The 18,786-nt window shown below is 40.1% G+C and overlaps 1 protein-coding gene across 3 annotated transcripts in view; it reads left to right on the forward strand.

Annotated features, from left to right (window-relative positions):
• Window positions 1–422: 422 nt before the first annotated feature.
• Window positions 423–18,786, forward strand: part of ABCB11 (ATP binding cassette subfamily B member 11) — a 41,294-nt gene continuing 22,930 nt past the window's right edge. The window contains exons 1-11 of one of the 3 annotated variants that reach the window (XM_065638300.1): window positions 423–498; window positions 3,633–3,654; window positions 5,047–5,094; window positions 5,190–5,238; window positions 7,140–7,381; window positions 9,031–9,118; window positions 10,061–10,194; window positions 12,029–12,200; window positions 13,980–14,104; window positions 14,862–15,036; window positions 16,847–16,960. In XM_065638300.1, the coding sequence (XP_065494372.1) occupies window positions 423–498; window positions 3,633–3,654; window positions 5,047–5,094; window positions 5,190–5,238; window positions 7,140–7,381; window positions 9,031–9,118; window positions 10,061–10,194; window positions 12,029–12,200; window positions 13,980–14,104; window positions 14,862–15,036; window positions 16,847–16,960 (1,245 nt within the window). The remainder of the gene's footprint in view (window positions 499–3,632; window positions 3,655–5,046; window positions 5,095–5,189; window positions 5,239–7,139; window positions 7,382–9,030; window positions 9,119–10,060; window positions 10,195–12,028; window positions 12,201–13,979; window positions 14,105–14,861; window positions 15,037–16,846; window positions 16,961–18,786) is intronic. The other 2 variants (XM_065638301.1, XM_065638302.1) reach the window with 2 other exon arrangements.

Raw genomic sequence — 18,786 nt, forward strand, 5'->3', positions numbered from 1 at the left:
TCTGTCATATTAATATCTCAGTCTATAGCCTATGGATGTCACCTGCACAAAAGCAGCAGTTTATTTTAATACAGCTATTAATGGGCTGTTTGCAGTGGGCTGCAAAGCCCTGCGGAGCAGCCCTCTCTTGATCAAGAGGCGCTGAAGTCTTTCGGAGGCCTTGCACATAGGAGGGAGCTGGGCGTGCTTCTCTGAGGTGTTTTTCTACGCTGTAGTTTCACTGTGTCTGGGATATCTATTCTGTTACAACTTGTGCTGTAATCAGTGGCATTGCCCTGGGATAAGAAGGGCAAAACTGAGGTAAGCAGGAGTTTAAAGTACTATTTTTTTTTATGTTCATAGCCAAATGTATGCTGATACTCTCCTTTTTTAATTTTTTTTTCCCTTCTCTTCAGGACTTCTGATTTAAGTAACTGATCATCATGTCTGACCCTGTTATTCTCCATAGCATCAAGAGGTTGGGAGAGGATAACTATGCTTTTGACTTGGATGGCAAATGTAAGAAATTTATTCTTCTTTCAGCTCCTTATTTTATAAAACATGTAAAATAGGCAGTGGGTGGCCTAAGTGGAGCAAATAGTACACATAATACAAAGCAGATAGTCTGTGAAATAAATATCGAGTTCTGTGGTACCTGCTGTTTTCGGTGTGCTGCCTGCAAAACAGCTTTTCTGTTAAAAACTACGTAAAACAATTCCGACTGATGGACAATCTTCACTTACCAACCTACAAGTTCCACAGTATATAGCCAGGTTTTTATACTGAGCACTTTGCTGTACAAGTAAAGGGCCTTTACTGGGAGGCAGGGGGGAAGTTCTGTTTTCCATAGTTTCTATGGCTGCTTTTCTTTTAATTCAGCAGACGTATTGCTAGAACAACCAAGCTGGATAGTGGTAAAGACTACGCAGTTTTATTAATATTTCATTTGAAACTTTATTACTTCCAGAAAACTGGAGGCTCATGTTGAAAGGCAGTCCTTCTCTCATGGAACTAGTTTTCACCAACAAAAAGAAATCAAAGCAAACCATACTAGACTGGAGATACAGTGATTTTTTTTTTTTTTTTTCCCCCATGCCTAGACAACAGCTCAGATTTAAGGCAGTCCAGCCTCAGCCTCTTTTGTTCCATGGGAACCTCACATCTACCTTCTGTTAAAATTTGTGGCATGCACCAGAATTCTTCACATAACCATGAATATAATGAAATTTGTGACAGTAATCAAACTTTTTCAAGACCTTATGACAGATTTTTAATAAGACACCCTTCTTCAAACCTCTCTCCCTGCTATATAGCAGCACAGTGTCCCAGCTATAACTTGATCTGTGGTGTCGTTATTTTTAAACCTTAGTAGTTGCTTACTGATGCTAAGTCTGTATTTCAAATCTATTATCATTCATTGTTTGGATTTGGGATTTCCTTCCAATCTTTATCTGTAATAGGATGTCTCATAGGACTGTGGGCATAACTGTGGAGTCTGAACACGTTTGGAGTATTCAGTCTGAGCTTGGAGTAAGCCTTGATTGTGGATATCTTTGTAGAGATTGACTGATACCTACAAACATAAAAGCAGCTGTTCCATTAGAAGACAGTACATGTGCATTTTTTGCTCTGACCTTAGAAACTGAACAAGAGCTTCATGTGCAGAAGGTGTATGTTCCTACCTTCTGTCTCTCTGTGTTAGCCAGACAATTCATTTGATTTTAACCATCCTCATCAAATCTCTTTCACTTTGCTAGGATTGTTTTCCTAGACTAGACAATCTCTTGTTCAACAGATTCAAAGGTCTGTTTTTGTTAGGAACCTTAAATCTGTTGTTACAGCTGGTAAGAAGATAGCATAGGAAATTATTCTCTGAATAGCTTGAATGTGTTCTTAAACTCAAAGCTGGCATGCTACATTCTGCAGCTGATTTTGAAGTCTGCAATACAGCAGCAGCAACCTCCGCTCCATGACTGTGAAAGAAACCAGTGTGAATGTTTCCTGAAAGTCTGCTCTCAACCCAGTACATCGCTGCCCCAGCACACTGCCCTGCATCCTGCTGGAATGAGCAGTCATCTGCGTGCTGAAGCAGTACTGATCTCCCCACTCCCTTCCCCAAATGTGTTTCATTTTGCTTTTAAAGCTTCTCACCTAGGCTGCTCACTAAGGGCAGTTTCAATGCATGGGGCATTGTGGAGTCTAATATTGCTGGAGAAGGAGGAAGAATGACATGAAGAGGGAGTGAATAGGCGAAGGGGTATGCCCTACTTCTGGGACAGAAAACTGTTCATCTTTTCTAGCCCCTTACTTAGAACTCCAAGACTGCCCAGATTTATCTAGGTGGTTTAGGGAGCTGGGTTTTTATCTGTTAATTTATCTTACGCACTTGCCACCTTTACTTCTCATGGGATTTTGGCAAAAGACTTTCTATTGGAACCAAAGCCATTCCTCTTTTCACAGTTGGTTTGGTTTTGTTTTTTGGGGTTTTTTTTTGCCTGTCAGGTGGGTTTGCCTCTGGTTTCTCAGTTTCCTTGGAAATGCACTGTATTTTCTGCCTAATGTAATGAACAGTTTGTTTGAACTGCTAGAGCACCTTTCCCAAAGCAAATCTCACTGCTTTAAAACCTTACTGGCATTCTGATGATTGATCTCTTCTGCTCTGTAATCTCCAGTGAGGTTTGTTTCATTGACCACCTTTTGTACATATTAGTAAGAATTAGCCCTCTGTGGTTTAGCTCTTGAAGACCACATGTGTAGTTAAGAGACAGCTTTAGCTGGGAGCCTTCTGAGTATGATGTTTCATCATTTGAATCAAGTAACAGATTTCTTCAGGCTTAACTTTTACTGTGTTCTCACAATACCAGGAAAACCTCAAATTCTTGGCAATGTTCGTCAACTTTTCCTTGATTTTGGGCTTTTTGTAAAATTTCTATCTTAAATGCCTTAAATGCCTTAATTCCTCTTTCAAAGTTTTTTGAGCATTCGAAGTTTACTATAGCTTTTTTCTTCAGGGTTAATAAATTCTTTCATCTCCCCTACATTCTTTTATTTTCTATAAAATCATGTTCTGCCCGATTTTTCTACTTTTTCAATTGTAGCAGTACCCATTTCTTTCACATTAAGTATAGATACCGTCATTCCAAATTCTCCTGCTTAAAAACTTCCAGCCCACAAGAGCTGGCCTGCAGTTCCTCGCACTCTTACATAGCATTGATATACCTTTGTTTCCCTCTTCAACTTTGGAGAATGCTTATTTTGCTCTCTAAACCTAAACTGGCATGACTCGGAAAGCTATTTCACCAGACTCTCTTGTTCCTCGCATTTTCCTCTCAGTAGCCAACTGATGAGTTGACTTTTGGCAAACATCCTGAATAATGTATTTAGTAAAAACTATTTGTTCATCTAGAGGACTGAAAACTTGAGACTACTTCATCAGGAGAAAGCAGGCATAAATTGATATAAACTTACCAAGGAATTTTTGGACCCATGTCAGTTCATGTCCCTGGCTAGATGTATCAGTGGGAATAAGATGCTTATAACTCAGGAATGATCAGGTCCCATGGGGTTCTATTGTTTATGTTTCACATGTCTCCAGAGGTTATGTACTTGAACAATAATTATTAACTAGACTGTGCATTTATTTTCCCTGACAGGTAACAGCTTCAAGAAATCAGAGTAAGTCATGTACACAAACAGAACAATCAATATTTCTTGGAATATTCAAAGAAGTTAATGTCATCGGATCAAATGGATGCATTTATAAAATATATGGTATTTTATGAAAAGCTGTTCTCTAGGACTTGAACTGGCTTGCTTGATAAAACAGACAGAGGTAGACCAAAACAGTCTTAGAAACCTTTAAAAACATAGAGTAATGGCAGAAAAATATGGTCTTTCTTCTGAAAATGTTTTTGATACTCAAATTTATCTTTCTTCAGTTTTTGAGTTTGAGAAATGAGTTTTTCAGGAATTTTAATTGATCCCAATTAATTTCTCTTAAAACTTAGGTGTGAGACTAAAATAAAAGGAATTAGCGCACTTCATTTGAGCTCAGATATTAAGATTTATATGTACAATTCTAGACACTTAAAAGCTGAAATGATACAGAGACCTTGACCTTCAGCTATAATCTGAGGTTTGAATGGGGTTAAGAGCCTTCCTCTTCCTAGATCTTGGGACAGGACAACCTTATGGGTGCTGTAATTTGTGCCAGCTCTTTCTGACACAGTGTACACAGTCTAAGAACGGCTGCTAGACTGAGGAAGCAAGAGCGTATCTTAATTTTTGTCTTTGTCAGGTTGCCCATCTCAGAGAGCACCAGCCCAGTGTTCAAGGTCTACCATGGTCCTCACATATATCTTGAAAGCCAAGTTGTGTTGGACTTTCACGTGTAACACATACATGGTCCTACCTACTACATACATAAATATTCCTTCAGGCTGTGTAGGATCTGATTTCTGAAAACTGTTCATGACAAATATAGCTTGAATTCATTTATTTCATTTTTTTAAAAATCCTAATTGAAAATCCCTGCTTATTGATCGCTGAATGTACACAGCTGATGATTACTTGCTATAACACGCATCTCATCCATAATGGTGCAGCTAGTCCTTTAGAATTTAACTGATCATACAGAATAGCAACACGTAGTGTGAGCACTGAAAGAAACCTGTATGGTAGGGTGAGAGGTTCTACTGCTACTATGGACAGATGAACATACAGACAATAAAGAGGGAATGGGAACAGGACCTTTCTCTGTCTTAAAGAAAGGATGAGCAAACCATTTGGTTGGTAGTTTTTTCCCTGACCTCAGAGAACCCACAATCTACATTATAGCAACAGTGTTTTGAGGAGCTGCTTATGAAACAAAGCATAAGCCTCCAGATCATTTTAACCTAACCTCTGTTCTAGCCACTGTCTGAAATTTAAAATCACTGGTTCCAACAAACTCTGAAAGAAACAGCTTGTCTCTCAAAATTCTGGGCAAAATATCTCAAATAAAATGTAATTTCAGAAAAGGAACCAAGAGAATACAAAAATAATGTAAAATCTTATCCTTTTTGCTAGGAATTTCCATACATATGAGGAACCTTTTACAGAGAAGAAAAGCGAAAAGTGAGTTAAGTCCAATTCAGTGTACTATGTTTGCATATAGAACAAAATATGTACTAAAATACAAGTTTATAATTTTATGTTTTCTGTTCTTGAAGGTCATCAGACAAGAAAGAAAACAGCATTCGTGTTGGCTTCTTTCAGCTGGTAATGAAATCAATGACCATAAATATTTTATGTGTAGTGTGCTGCAGAATAAGTGGCAATAATCTATATGGTTGTTCTGGGGAATAGCTGTGACTAAGCCAAACTTTTAAGGATTAAACCATTTGGCATTAAATCCTGCCATTAAAGTCAATGGGAATTTAATATAAACCTTTGTCATTATGTCAGCTTGGTATCGATTATTGATATTTGCATCTATTAAACACATTATATCGAACCTACAGGTAGATATGGGGAAAAGAGTTAAGATGTACAGCAGGGATCTACATGACCTTGGTTCATTCTTACTTCTGCCAAAAATATTTTGTGTGATATTTAGCAGATAATTTAGATCCCTTGTAATTGCTCCATTGGTAACTGCAGAAACTTGAGAATGCACAATACTGTGTGGTATGTCTAGCTTTTGATGGTTCCTGGAATCCCATAGAGTGCATCTAAATTTTAAAATTAATGTAGTAGGGGGATGTCCAACCCAGCAGCATGCAGCTAAGAGGTTTTATTATTTCTGTTTTGCATACAGTCTAGGCAGTTAGCCTGTAATGTGTTCAGAGTAAGACGGTGGTACTGGACTAGTCTAGTTACATCCATGTGGCTTGTACTCTACCTGCCTAAGTATCTCAGCCTTTAGTTGGGTGGAGAGAACAGTCTGTCCACACAGAGGGCTATGTCTGTCAAGCAGAGGGGTTTGAATTCTGTAGCCTGTTTTGCACAGATGTTTAATTCCTAAAGTGCAATTCGTAAACACGGTGTGTTTGCATCAGATGTGCTGAGATTAGATGTCACATATCTGTGTATTTTCTGTGGTTTTTTGGTTTCATTTTTACTCAAGGGAATTTCTAGACTTCTTATGAGCAAGGTTTGCAAAACTCTGATAGTGCTACAGTTTTCTTCTGATGTTTGTAGAAAGACCTTTTGTTTCTCTTTTCTGATTACTAACTTTTTTTCCCTTTTTCTTGTCTCTGCCATAGTGTCCCTTTTACATATGTGCTCAAAATCCTCACCCTTACTTCTCTTAGACACATTATAGCACCTACAGAACCTGGACAGGTTCTTCAGCAGGCTATGATTCCTCTTTATACTCCTATTTCAAAATATACAGCGTTTGGTACTGATATTCTATACGGACAGTTTGAGCTATATATTTACACATTACTTCAGCCTGAGAATCAGACTTCACACAATCATGACAAAGGTAACTGAAGTCGCTGTATCTTAGCTGAGTCTTCAGCTGCATGCGTGCATGCTCTTAGCCCATGGCAAATGTAAGGTAATAGGACTTAGCTCAGTCCTTTTTTTTTTTACTGCATACTGTATCATATTTCTGTACATTTCTCACAGATTAAGAGCCAATGCACAATTGCCTGGCTCAGCCAACATGTGTTCAAGTATTAACCATGAGAACTTGCTCTGAGACATTTAGTTGGCTTTCTGCCACTGCACCCCAGACTTGAGAAATTGGCTAACTCGATTTAGAGGCTCTGCATAATGCCCTGAGGATTTGTCCTCCCTTTCCTCTCTCTCTGTCCTCACAGGAAATCTGCAAAGCTGACTATATATATGAATTATAATTACTATTCTTAATCTTTTAGCTAGTTTCTGAAATGATGATAATGTGGAATGATATTGAGCTATTAATGTTATATAATATATTCATTCAAATGGTCAGATTCTGCTGTCAGCTAGAGGGGAGCTCATAATAATTTATGAGGCTGTAATCACAGGTGCAATTACATTAGATTGGAGAGAGAGATATTCTTTCTGTATTGAAGATAATTCTGAAATTTAGAAAGAATGATTTTGTATCGGATTAATGATTTATCAGTATACAACTAGCATGTAGACTGCCTCTCAGCAGAGACCATCTGTTTTTCCTGTCTCTTTAGTTTCGGTTTTCTTCACCTATGGAAATTTTAATGATGGTTGTTGGTAGTTTCTGTGCTATCGTTCATGGAGCAGCCCAGCCAGCTGTGTTGCTTGTGCTTGGTGCAATGGCAGACACGTTTATTGAATACGACATTGAAATGCAAGAGCTTGAAGCCCCAGGCAAGACATGTGTAAATAACACTATAGTGTGGATTAATGGTACTATCCATCAGAATGAAAAGAACGCCACAATAAGATGTGGGTAAGTAGTAGATGTATTTGTTTCTTTTCCTTTGTTATTGTGGCTTGCTGAATGTATTGCTGGTAAAGGTCCACGTCAGCCTTTAAACCTTACATTTTCAGTCCATAAGGCAGAAAAGGGGCATGGTTCTTGTTACAGAGTCTTGTTTCTGAGCTGGAGATACTATCCTGAGGGAAAGAAGGTCATCTTGGGTTTTGGTCTTTCACCTATCAATGTCAGTGAGGATGTTCTTTGATGATGATTCTTGTGGTAACAGATGTATCTGCTACACATCTGAGTTCATTAATCTGTTTTCTTTGATAACACTGTAGGTAAGAATGACTTATGGTCATTTTGATTAGGACTTAGGTACCTACAGGTGCCTGCTGACTTCCGAGCAAGTTAACTAAACTTTGGTCATTGAAGAGAAATGAGTGCTTCTAGGATGCAATTCATCTTTGCTTATGGGAGATGTCTAAGGTGGGTCAGATGAACTGCCCTATAAGAGTGCCTGTTTCTTTCCATTAACTCTAATAAATGGAGTCTAGATGATTCATTCAGATACAGATATCTGTCAAAGCCAAATTTGAACAGGTAACCTTTACTAAGGCTCATTTTTCAGTGCATCATTCCAAGAGTTTTCTAATCTCTGAGTGACATTTAATTAGATATTTAATTAGAATTAGAAGTTACTTGTTTAAAGGTCTCTGAAATTCAGAGCACATGAGAAGAGATTCACATTCCTAGATGTAGGTGACTGGGGCCAAATTACTTGCTCCAGGCTGTCCAAGCCGGCCCGCTGAGATGGGTCTGGCAGATAGAATACAGAATTCACTGCAGACCTCTGTTCCTCTGAAGCAGCAACAGTGCACCAGGCAGGATAAATTAAGGCATTAAAAGTGGTACTGGATATCTGTGTCAGGCACCTGAGCTGTTTCCATGATAGTTTTTTGCAAGAGATCATGTCAGGTGCATAGTGTTCCCTTTTGGCTTAAAATTTCAGTCTACCAAATTCTGGGTAAACAGAATAAAATTTGCTGTCTGCAGGATGTTTTTTAAAAGTTGTCTAAAAGCATAAATGATAACAACCTGAAACGCCTATTTCAAAGTAATCTAAATGCAATAGCAGCAACTCAATGGCCTTCACTGATATTAGGAGTAATACTCGAGCTGAAAGAACTGATGATTTCAGATTAGCAAGCTTATGGTACAAAGTAATACTTGAATTGACTTTAGCAGCCCTCATTTCTCTTTGTAAATCGTTGTTTAAATCTGAGTGTTACTAATTGGTATAATCACATAAACCAAGCTAATTCAACATCTAACAAAAACTTGCTGGGCAGCTCTGCCTTGAAACACCCTCTCACCTGTGCTGTTTCAGAGCACGCAGCCTGGTGGGGTTTCTCAGAGGCTGCAGAGATGCTCCAGGCCGCAGAGCATTTCTGGTACCTGCCAGCACCCTGCCCCTGCGCAACAGGCACAGCAAGCAAACCAGCTGCTGCCAGCAACAGCCTCAGGAGTGGGAAACAATGCCTCTGTTACCAAAACAAGCTGACTTGCCAGATGACATGACTAAGTTGAAGAAATGCCAGATTAGAAATCTACAAGGAATTTGAAACACTATTGCTAACTCTTTCTTTCTTTCTTTTTTTTTTTTTTAATTTTTTCAGGCTCTTGGACATTGAACAAGAAATGACGAAGTTTGCAGGTTACTATGCAGGGATTGGTTGTGCCGTACTTGTGTTAGGATACCTCCAAGTCAGTATTTTGCTCCCTATTTTGATTTCAAAGTTTAAATCACTAAATAATTAAATGTATGATAATTATGTTAAAACTGCTTATTCAGCTGTCCATTTGAGCAGACACTTTCCGTTCTCATTCTATTGGCTGAAACAGGCTAGTTCTGGCAATCTGAGACCTCCTTGCATTTGTGCATGCATACCTTTGTACATGGACAGGTGTTTTGCCCAGTGAGATGAATGCATGCTGCTCCTTTCTCATCAAAAGAAATACTTGCTCAAGTGTGGTTACTATGGAATCCACATGCCCTCCCAAAATAACAGCTGAAGGGCTTGCAGATTCCCAGTAGGCATCTCAACTGTGGTGAGCCCTGTGTTTCTATTACAGAGATATTACAGAGTAATACTGGTGTAAAACTAGCGTTGGAGAAGAATCACATCCTACATATTCTGTAATAATGGTTCAGTCCTTCTGACTGAGATAAGCCACAACCTTGGATGACTCCTGCATAATCCACTAAAGAGTCCACTGCTTTTGAAACTTTTTTATAATTGCAAAAGTCACTTGTCATTCTCCTTCCTGAAAACTATCACAGACTTTTGCTGAGGTAGGATGGATGTCATCCCTATAGTACTTACAGCTGTAGATGGAATAAAAATTATCTGAATGACATTCATGTAATTCATGTGGCACAAGTAATTCAACTTGCATTTTCTCTCAGCCTATCAGAACTGAGACAAATCCCTGATCCAAAAGCTTTATAAAATTGTTAGATTATTTGAAGATCAAGGGCATAAAACAACTATTGTGTCTGTGTAGCTAGAATATATTTCACCTAAATAGTAAGCTTCTCAATAGCGAAATTGCTCTTTCCCATTTTAGCCAAATTGCTTTTTCCCATTCATTGGGAGTAGAAAGACTTTTTACTGCAATTTATCAGCCACATTATGCTTTTCCCAGATCTGCCTTTGGGTTATGGCTGCAGCTCGTCAGATACAGAAAATCAGGAAAGCTTATTTCAGGAAAGTAATGCGAATGGATATAGGCTGGTTTGACTGTACATCTGTAGGAGAACTGAACACCCGAATTTCTGAGTAAGTAATCTAGAAACAACATGTGCTACAGAGAACATTTTGTACTTCCTTCCAAACACAACAGAGTGCCAATAACTAGGCATTTGACAAACATTTTCTAATATAAAATACAGCTATGTTTCTGGGAGCACGGGCAGGCTGATTATCTCCCCCATCTTTGAAATGAGTGCCATAACTGTTAAGCCACAGCTATTTATCTTTCGTGTCTTGTCTGTTACTAAATGGGATTTTTTGCTGGGGTTTGGGGTGGGTTTTTTTTGCCAGCTTGTCCTCCCCTTCTCCTGTGCCCAGTCCTTTCGGAGTGATCTATAACTTGGCTGCCAGTGCACAGTTCCATGAGGCTGAAGATGTAGGTTTGAACCCTCTCTCACTTCCCAGAAAGGAAAATTACATTAGGGGCACACTTTGCTTTGCTTGGCCTTTAAAAGAAAAGAGCGAGCCTTGCTTAATCTTCTGCTAAAGAAGGTACAAGCACCTACCTTTAGAAAGGGACCCAAGGTAGATGGAGAAACCTTCTTAATCTGGACAAACAGGAGAAAAGTAGAGCTTAAGGCTTGCTCCTTTTCTTAGTTGTTCCTCTTTACAGGCTGAAGGCAGCTGCGAGGTAAATATGCCAACTCTAGATGGCTCCCTGTTCACAGTTGTGCCTGCATAATACTCGTTAACATCTGCAGATTTTTCAGTAGTTGAAGTGGATTTCATTTGCCTTTACTCGCTGCCCAGTGGTATCTTTGAGTTTCTGTGGTGTTCTTTTTATGAAGAATAAATGCCAAATGTAGGTCACTGTGAACAATTTCTCTGGCAAAAAATAGAATCCGAGCACATATTCGTCTAATAAATAACAGCTCCCTATTTCTTCAAACAACATTGTTCTGTGCCTACAAAAAGCTTTCTGACTGCAAAAAACATTCTCCAGAAGAAATATAAACATGTTCTTCAACCAAACACTCTTGAATTTTCAATATGGACTGTAATTTCACTTGATATATCAATAAGCTAACGACTTTGCACTTTAAAACTCAACAACACTTATCAACAACTACATCAACTACTTATTCTGACAGTTCCCAGTTCTTCTAATGTCAGGAGTGAGGTAGTAGCCAAGAGCAGCAGAAGTATAATGACTGTTTTTCTTTAAGATATTTTTTCTGTGTTGGCAATGCGTAATAGTGAACAAATGAACTCTGCAGCTGCCTAGAGGTCGGGTGATGTTAACCACTGCACCACTGTCCCCCATGTGACAGAGCTGTCATGTTTTCCCGCTGCCTCCAGTGATAAAGTAGCCCTCCTCAGTTTTTCCACTCTCATTTAGGGAACAAACTACTTGATAGAGTGGAGAAAGGAACAGGGAGGTGGTGGAAGATGGAACTAGAAGAGAGTTGCAGCCCTCCACCCTTTTCCCGCCCCTCAGCAGGGTGGTATGGTGCATTCCCAGTGTCCCATGATGGGAGGAATGCCATATAAGCTATACTGCTTTTCCATTATCAGATAGCTGCATCCAGCTGGGATGTCTCTGCCCCATCCTTTGAATCATCTGGGACACAGTAGTAAGAACCAGCTAGCGGATGTCTTCTGGCAGGACCACTTCCTGGGAAAAGACAAAGTGTTCTCTGCAGTATCCATGCATAAAAGCCTTCTGCCATTGCAAAGGCAGCAGGTTTTCTCACTGTAGCCCAGGTTTGGAAGGGGTGATGGTAAAAAGAATAGGGGTGAGGAAGAGCCCTCTCCAAGGGAAAGCAACTAACCCAAATGTGGCCAAGACCTGCAACACAAACAGAAGATATGCTCACCAATATTCTGGTTTTATTTTTGTTTTGTTTTATTTTTTTTCCAGTGATGTCAACAAAATTAATGAGGCTATTGCTGACCAAGTAGCAATCTTTATCCAGCGCTTAACCACCTTTGTGTGTGGATTCCTACTGGGATTTGTCAGTGGCTGGAAACTGACCTTGGTTATCATTGCAGTCAGCCCCCTGCTTGGGGTCGGAGCGGCTGTCTATGGTTTGGTAAGTGAATTGTGAATGGTTTGTGTTGAAGTATGAGGAGCAGGGAAGGTCATGCCATAGAGCTGGGAGGCTTGGTGGAAGAGAAGGTTATTACATCCCTTTAAAGTCAAGACAGGCAGATTATGGTCACAGCAGCACAGGGGCTGCAGGGAGGCAGGCTTTGCTCCCTCTTTGCTTATTCTGATTCCCAGAATAGTATATCCTGCTTCTAAGACTGGAGCATAAACATACCTTCTGTTGGGTCCTATGGATGGATATTATGGTTGCTGAGATCAGAACCTGGCCTTACACCTTCTCTCTACTACTACACACCTGGCTGAGATGGTTACTAGACACTGTACTTGATATCTCTATGTCAATGAGAGGCTTTTAGAGATGGTCAACTTTCAAAGCTGTAGAAATACTTGAAAATAACTGCTCAAACTTACCTCAAGCTGTCCCTGCTTCTGCAGCTGCTGTGTCCTCTCCCAGTTGTTCCCATTCTGCTTCTCAAACCATTCCCTACAAACCGCCTCTCACTGTGCAGAGGGAGGACAGTGAAGAGTGAAACTGCAGGATCCTCTGCCCTCTCACCTCCTCTCCCACACCCATCAGGGCTGGACAGTTCCTGCTCCTCCTCTGCACTCTCCCACACTCTGCTCTTTGGTTGGGTTCAGCCCTTTGTCAGTCTCACTTCTTTCACATCAGGAACAGGTTGCTATCATGTTGCTATCAAACCTGTAATATATCTCTGACTAATTTGTCTTCCTGTGCTCTCCTTTCCACCTTGTGCTGGCTGCAAGTGGATGACATGAATAATGACTCACTGTGACGTGGGAGAGCAGAATCCCGGCAGGGAATGAAATAACCCCATGAATGCCTCCCTCTTTCATTTGCAATGTCTTTCTGAGCTCATTCCCCTTTATGCTTGTAGTTTTCCCCCTTTCTATTCTTATTTCTCTGTCCCCATCTCTCTCATTTCACACACTCACTGCTAAGTGTTTCCTCCTTACAAGTCTTTCCAGCCCAAGTCTTTGTTTTTTACCATCATGAAAAAAGACTCAAGGTCAATCTAGCCTGTTTTCCTATCTCCAAAAGTGGCTAATAGATGCCTGGGGTATGATATTCAAAGAGAGAAAAAAAATAATGACACTTTACAATTTCTAGTGATATGTAATTCCTAAGTCAATGTGGTATCTTTGTGTGGAATTGTACATGACTACATTTGCTTCCGTTAGTTTGGGCATTTTTTTGAGCCTAGGTAAGCTTTTGACATCCAGTGTGCTCTGGGCTGCTGTGTAGGGACCTGTTTGCTGCCAGCCCAAGAAACAAAGCACAGTGGTGGGCAACATCTGTTTCCATCCTTCCCCATCAGTACTATTATCTCTTCTTCCTGAAGCTAGGCTCTGCCACAGTGGCTAAAGAGCTGCTCTTGCCACTTAAGCTCACCCTTCGTCCCACCATGCCCAAACACTCTGTCTGCAGTCTGCTTAAGCCCAGTTAGCAGCAGTGAGAGAGGGAAAGCAGGTGTTGTCAGCTGCTTTCTGCTATTTCAGCTACTTAGCGGAGCTGTTGGCCAAGGGGATAACTGTTCTGCACAACATATGCTACAGAGGTATATGCTCTAATACTAGAAGACAAGTCTTCAAGTGTGCAGCATACCTAAGAAAAGCCTGCTTGGAGCAGAGGAGGTGACTTCACGCAGAGGGGACAGCGCAGTGTGACAGCTAGCACTGCTTACTCTTGTCCTTGTCTGCACCCACAGTTCAGGTGAAACCAGCACTTCTTATGCTTTTGTAGGCTGTGGCAAAACTAACAGGCCGAGAATTAAAGGCTTACGCGAAAGCTGGAGCTGTGGCTGATGAAGTGCTCTCATCCATCAGAACAGTGGCTGCTTTTGGTGGGGAGAAGAAAGAAGTTGAAAGGTTTGTTTGGACAAATTGTAAGGTCTCTGGTTTCTTTTTCCTGTAGCAACATAACTCTGTAATGCACTTCAGAATCATGGAAATTAATCTCTAAATTCTACAACCACCACCATCTGTTAGCTTTGAGAATCGTATGCATGTATGTTACAGAAATTTAGGTTTCAAATAACATTACATACACAAAACCAGTTTTGTAATTCAGTTAATCAGTAAAATAAAACATCACCAATGTTTTTTGTGATTTCCAAGTAATTTCCACTTGTAGGAACATGCTGTCAAATTTCCCCTAAATATTGCCTATTACTTTTGCAGCACATCTGAAAACTTTGGATACTTTCAAGCCAAGTAGAACTAGTTCTAGCAAGACATAATGATTTGATGATGTTAAGCTTCAAATTTCTATTAAATTTGTGTAAAACATAACAAGGCTGTAGGATGTCCTCTGAAGTGTTGGCCAAATTCTCAAATCCTTTGTCACTCTGCTAAAACTCCAAACCCCATGGCGAGGTGTCTGCAGTGAGTGTGGCTTTTCTTGTGCTTATTACACTAGAAGATACAAGGATTTAATGATCTGGGAGCATTGCTGGTTTCAGCAGTGGTCTCTCACTTCACAGTGAGAGGTATCAACCGTACATGGGCCTTCTGTTAACTATAGCACAGCCAGTCTTTGAAGATACCTCGTTTTGCTGGTCTTTCCTCGTTTTGAATTTTCTGTCGACTTCATTTCATCCCCTTTTATTTTTCTCTCTTTCTACAGATATGATAAGAATCTGGTGTTTGCTCAGTACTGGGGAATTCGAAAAGGAATAATAATGGGAGCATTCACTGGTTACATGTGGCTTATAATTTTCCTGTGTTATGCATTAGCCTTTTGGTATGGCTCTAAACTTGTCCTTGAAGAAGAAGAGTATTCACCTGGCACTCTTCTGCAGGTACCCATTTTAGTTTGATGCAACTTTTCTGGACTGTTTCTTAAAACATTAATTCTGGAACACATATTTGTTCTGGTATCTGGTGGCTTCGTGGCAACAAACAGTATATGTGTCTTTTAAAGATCATTACTCAGTATATGTATGAAAGTATATGACACTACTGGATAAGATTAAAAAACAATGAATGTTTATTTTGAAGATTTGGAATGCTGCCTTTTGCGATCAGAGTAACGCTTTCATTTGAGAGCCTGCTACACAGTTGACAGAGGCTTGAAACTAGCTTTCCCATTGTGTGGGTCAGCATGTGGCTTCTGGGATATTGGAACTTACTTTGCGACGAGAAACTCCATTGTGGTAAAGAGAAACCTAAGCAGAGAAAGTTTGATCAAATCTAACCTCTCTCATGAACAGTTTCTGTCACTTCGAATCACCATTTTCTGTTGTTAATTGCCCAGGCAGCTGTATAGATGACAAAGAACAGGTAAACATATATGCTGATAAAAACACACATGGCTGTGGCTCCTGCAGTTGTATACAAAAAACCATACTAACCTGCATGGCACTCATGCATCCACTTCTGCACAGTAGGTGCTTTAGACACTGATGACCTAAATGCAATAAAACCAACATCTATGGATATTTTTGGTTTTTTGCTTTAAGGCAGGACTGCCCAAATGGCAGGCTCCAGTCCAGACCCAGAGTAAATTTTTCCTGAACCTTGGCAAGTCCTGGGTGTTCTGATGAGACATCTATTTTTGCTCCTTCTCTCCCTGTTGCACACCACGAGAACACCCAACCACCACCAGCATGCAGTACAGAACTCCCTGCTAAATGGAGCTTGGTAAATTACTCCGGGAACATTGTAAAATTGAGTCATTCTGTTCAGGGAGGATGTCCCTCACAGGAAATCATTTGCAACTCCTCTTGACACCAGCAGTTGATACAAGGTAGTGCTTTGAAAAACGAAGTGAGCAATTTCCTTGCCTTGCACATGGTAACCATAGTTCAGTGACAAATGGCAAGCAGGGGGAAGCTACCCTGGAGCTGAAAAATTGTAGCTGTCAATGGAGACATTCTCCCTTATGTTCCTCTTCCTCTCATTTTCCAGTCATTTTTCTTGTACTTCATGTTTTCTACCATACACTCCTACTCTGGCAGGGGGAGGGGGAAAGAGGGGAGGTTTTGTAGATACAAAACATTTAAATATGATTTTCCTCGTCGCTGAAAAGCTGTCACGCACCAGCCCTACTGCATTGAGATACACTAAGTATTGCCTTTCCTTTTTCTCCTATCAGATGTACAGAACCTGCTTCCTCCTGTTCATGATGGATTCTGACATGCATATAACCTACTTGCTTTGGGACTCATTCACACAAGAAAATTAGCTTGTAGTAAAGCTGAGTATGAACTTATGGCATGATCTATACATCACAGCATTGATGTTTGCAATGCACAGTATGTGCACAGTAGACTCTTCCACTTTAGCCATGGGGTTTTTCTCAGTAAACACCACTACAGTGCAAGGGAGAACTGAGGCCTGTGTACTTTTATTTCTTTCTCAACAATAGTGTTTCTTTATACAGATCACCCATTTATCCTGACTAGGGCTTGTGATGTATTCAAAAGGCTAGCTGAGTCCTTGATTGCTTCTTAGCTTGTGGGCTAATGATGCTCATATAGTGAGTCCTTGCAGCTCAGCTGGTGCACAAGAAGTCATTAAACCACTGTGGTTTGATTTGCCTGTCCAAGCTCTAAAGTGTAATAAAAATGTGTTGTCATATTTTGTTAAAATATTTTTCTACTTCTTCAGGTTTTCTTTGGCATTTTAGTAGGAGCTTTAAATCTTGGCCAAGCATCTCCCTGTCTGGAAGCCTTTGCCACTGGCCGTGGGGCTGCAGCAAATGTTTTTGAGACAATAGATAAAGTAAGTAATGCATTTCTAAGCTGTTACACTTTGTAGTGGAAAAATAATTTAAAAAGCCTCGAGAAGCAGTAGTTTTATCTGCTGTGTAAATGATGAAAAATGAGTGCAATTAAAGAAAAATTGACTGTGCAATAGAAAGGTCTAGTGGTGTGCACACAGGCTCAGAGAGGGTGTTGAACAGATGTCTTAAGTGGCCTGTTACTGAATAATGAAGTTTTACCTCAGCTACTGCTGTTTTTTACTCCCATTTCTCCTTATGTACAGTTACCGACAGGCACTGCCCCCTGGAAAGTGTACAGGCAGGCAGTAATAGTCACCTGGCAGCCAAACTTGCAGCAAGCAGCTAGCTCCCAGCCTCCAGATGGCATCCAAAAATGTGGCTTTATTGGCATTAGTGGCAAAGGTGGCTTCTGTCATCTGTCCCAGAGCTACCCCGAGTTAAAATGAGACCAAATGAACATAGGCACTGGTCACACAGCAGTCATAAATGTTAAATCACAATATTATCTAGACAGATAGATATTTGAAATAAGGTTGTATGAGAAAGAGCCACTGGCATTTATTGATGAGCATTCCTTTCTATATCTGCATAAATTTAGTGGCTGGCAAAATGCTGCTGATTTCTTAGCAGCACGTAGTATCTCTGGGCATTGACAACCTTTATTGTGCTAAAAGTTGTGTCAACACATTAAAATGTGCTTGTCTTGTACAGAGCACATAAGGGCATATAAAGAATGCTAGAGGGGCCGTGGTGATACTAATGGACCTGTTAGTAACCCTTCAATGTTCTGTAACAAAAATAACGCATATGCCTTATAAATGCACTCCCTGAGCTAAAGCTCTAAAATACACTGAAAAAAAGAGCTAAATAAGGGAAACGTTTTGTAGAGGAAAATTCAAAAAGCACAAAGAGTTGCAACAGTAAGAATTAATCACAAAATTCAAGATAAGGCTGAGCCAGATAACCTTAGGGTAAAAAAAAAAAAGCAAACTCAAGCGAGACTTCATCTGTCTAGAGAAAGGGTGACAAAATTAGATTCATCTGCTTGCAGCATTTGTAGATTTGTGATTAGACAGTAAAAGCACAGCTCTGCCCTTGTACAGCTTTTTTTCTGGCACTAAACTTATAGCCATGCTGAGGTTCCCATTTGCAGGATCAGTGAAACTTTGCTTCATAGCTTAGTATCTGAATTTAAGTAAGACATATTCCTAAAGAGGAAGCAATCTTTTAGCTGTTCTTAACATCCGAGAACATATACATTTCTCGTATTAAAACTCCCTTCAATCTGTTAGGCTACATAAAAAATCCTGCATGTTTTGATTATCAAATATTGGTGTTGCTACAGTTTTAATTCATTCTCTGTATTCCATGCTTCAAAAACCTATTCTTAGAAAATTTGATTTCTTTGGGATTCCTTAAATTTCGTGTAGTTCTCAGCTCATGTCTAGAGGGCCACAATACCCAAGACCTGGCCAAAAGGTTGTGAGACCCAAAGCACTTCATGGCAAAACTTCAGATCAGGATTCCAGCTCTTAGAACTGGCTGAGCAAGGATCGATATTTTAAATGCAAAGTGGTGAAGCATGCAGATCTTCAGCAATGAACTGGTTGTTTGATGCTGTAGGAGAATGTTTACATAGTATGATTTTACTCCTGAGTAACTGGTTAAATTAGTTTAGTCAAAAATGCCTCAGTGAGCTATTCTGGTCCAGCAAAAACTAGCTGAATGGTTGACTGTAGTAATTGCAGGAAGCCTCAAGTGAGAAGAGGGTACATTCGTCTTGCCCATACTGCCCACCACTGACAACTCCTCTGTCACTTTGGCT

Source organism: Caloenas nicobarica, chromosome 6 (assembly GCF_036013445.1).
Source record: "Caloenas nicobarica isolate bCalNic1 chromosome 6, bCalNic1.hap1, whole genome shotgun sequence".
Taxonomy (NCBI): Eukaryota; Metazoa; Chordata; class Aves; order Columbiformes; family Columbidae; genus Caloenas; species Caloenas nicobarica.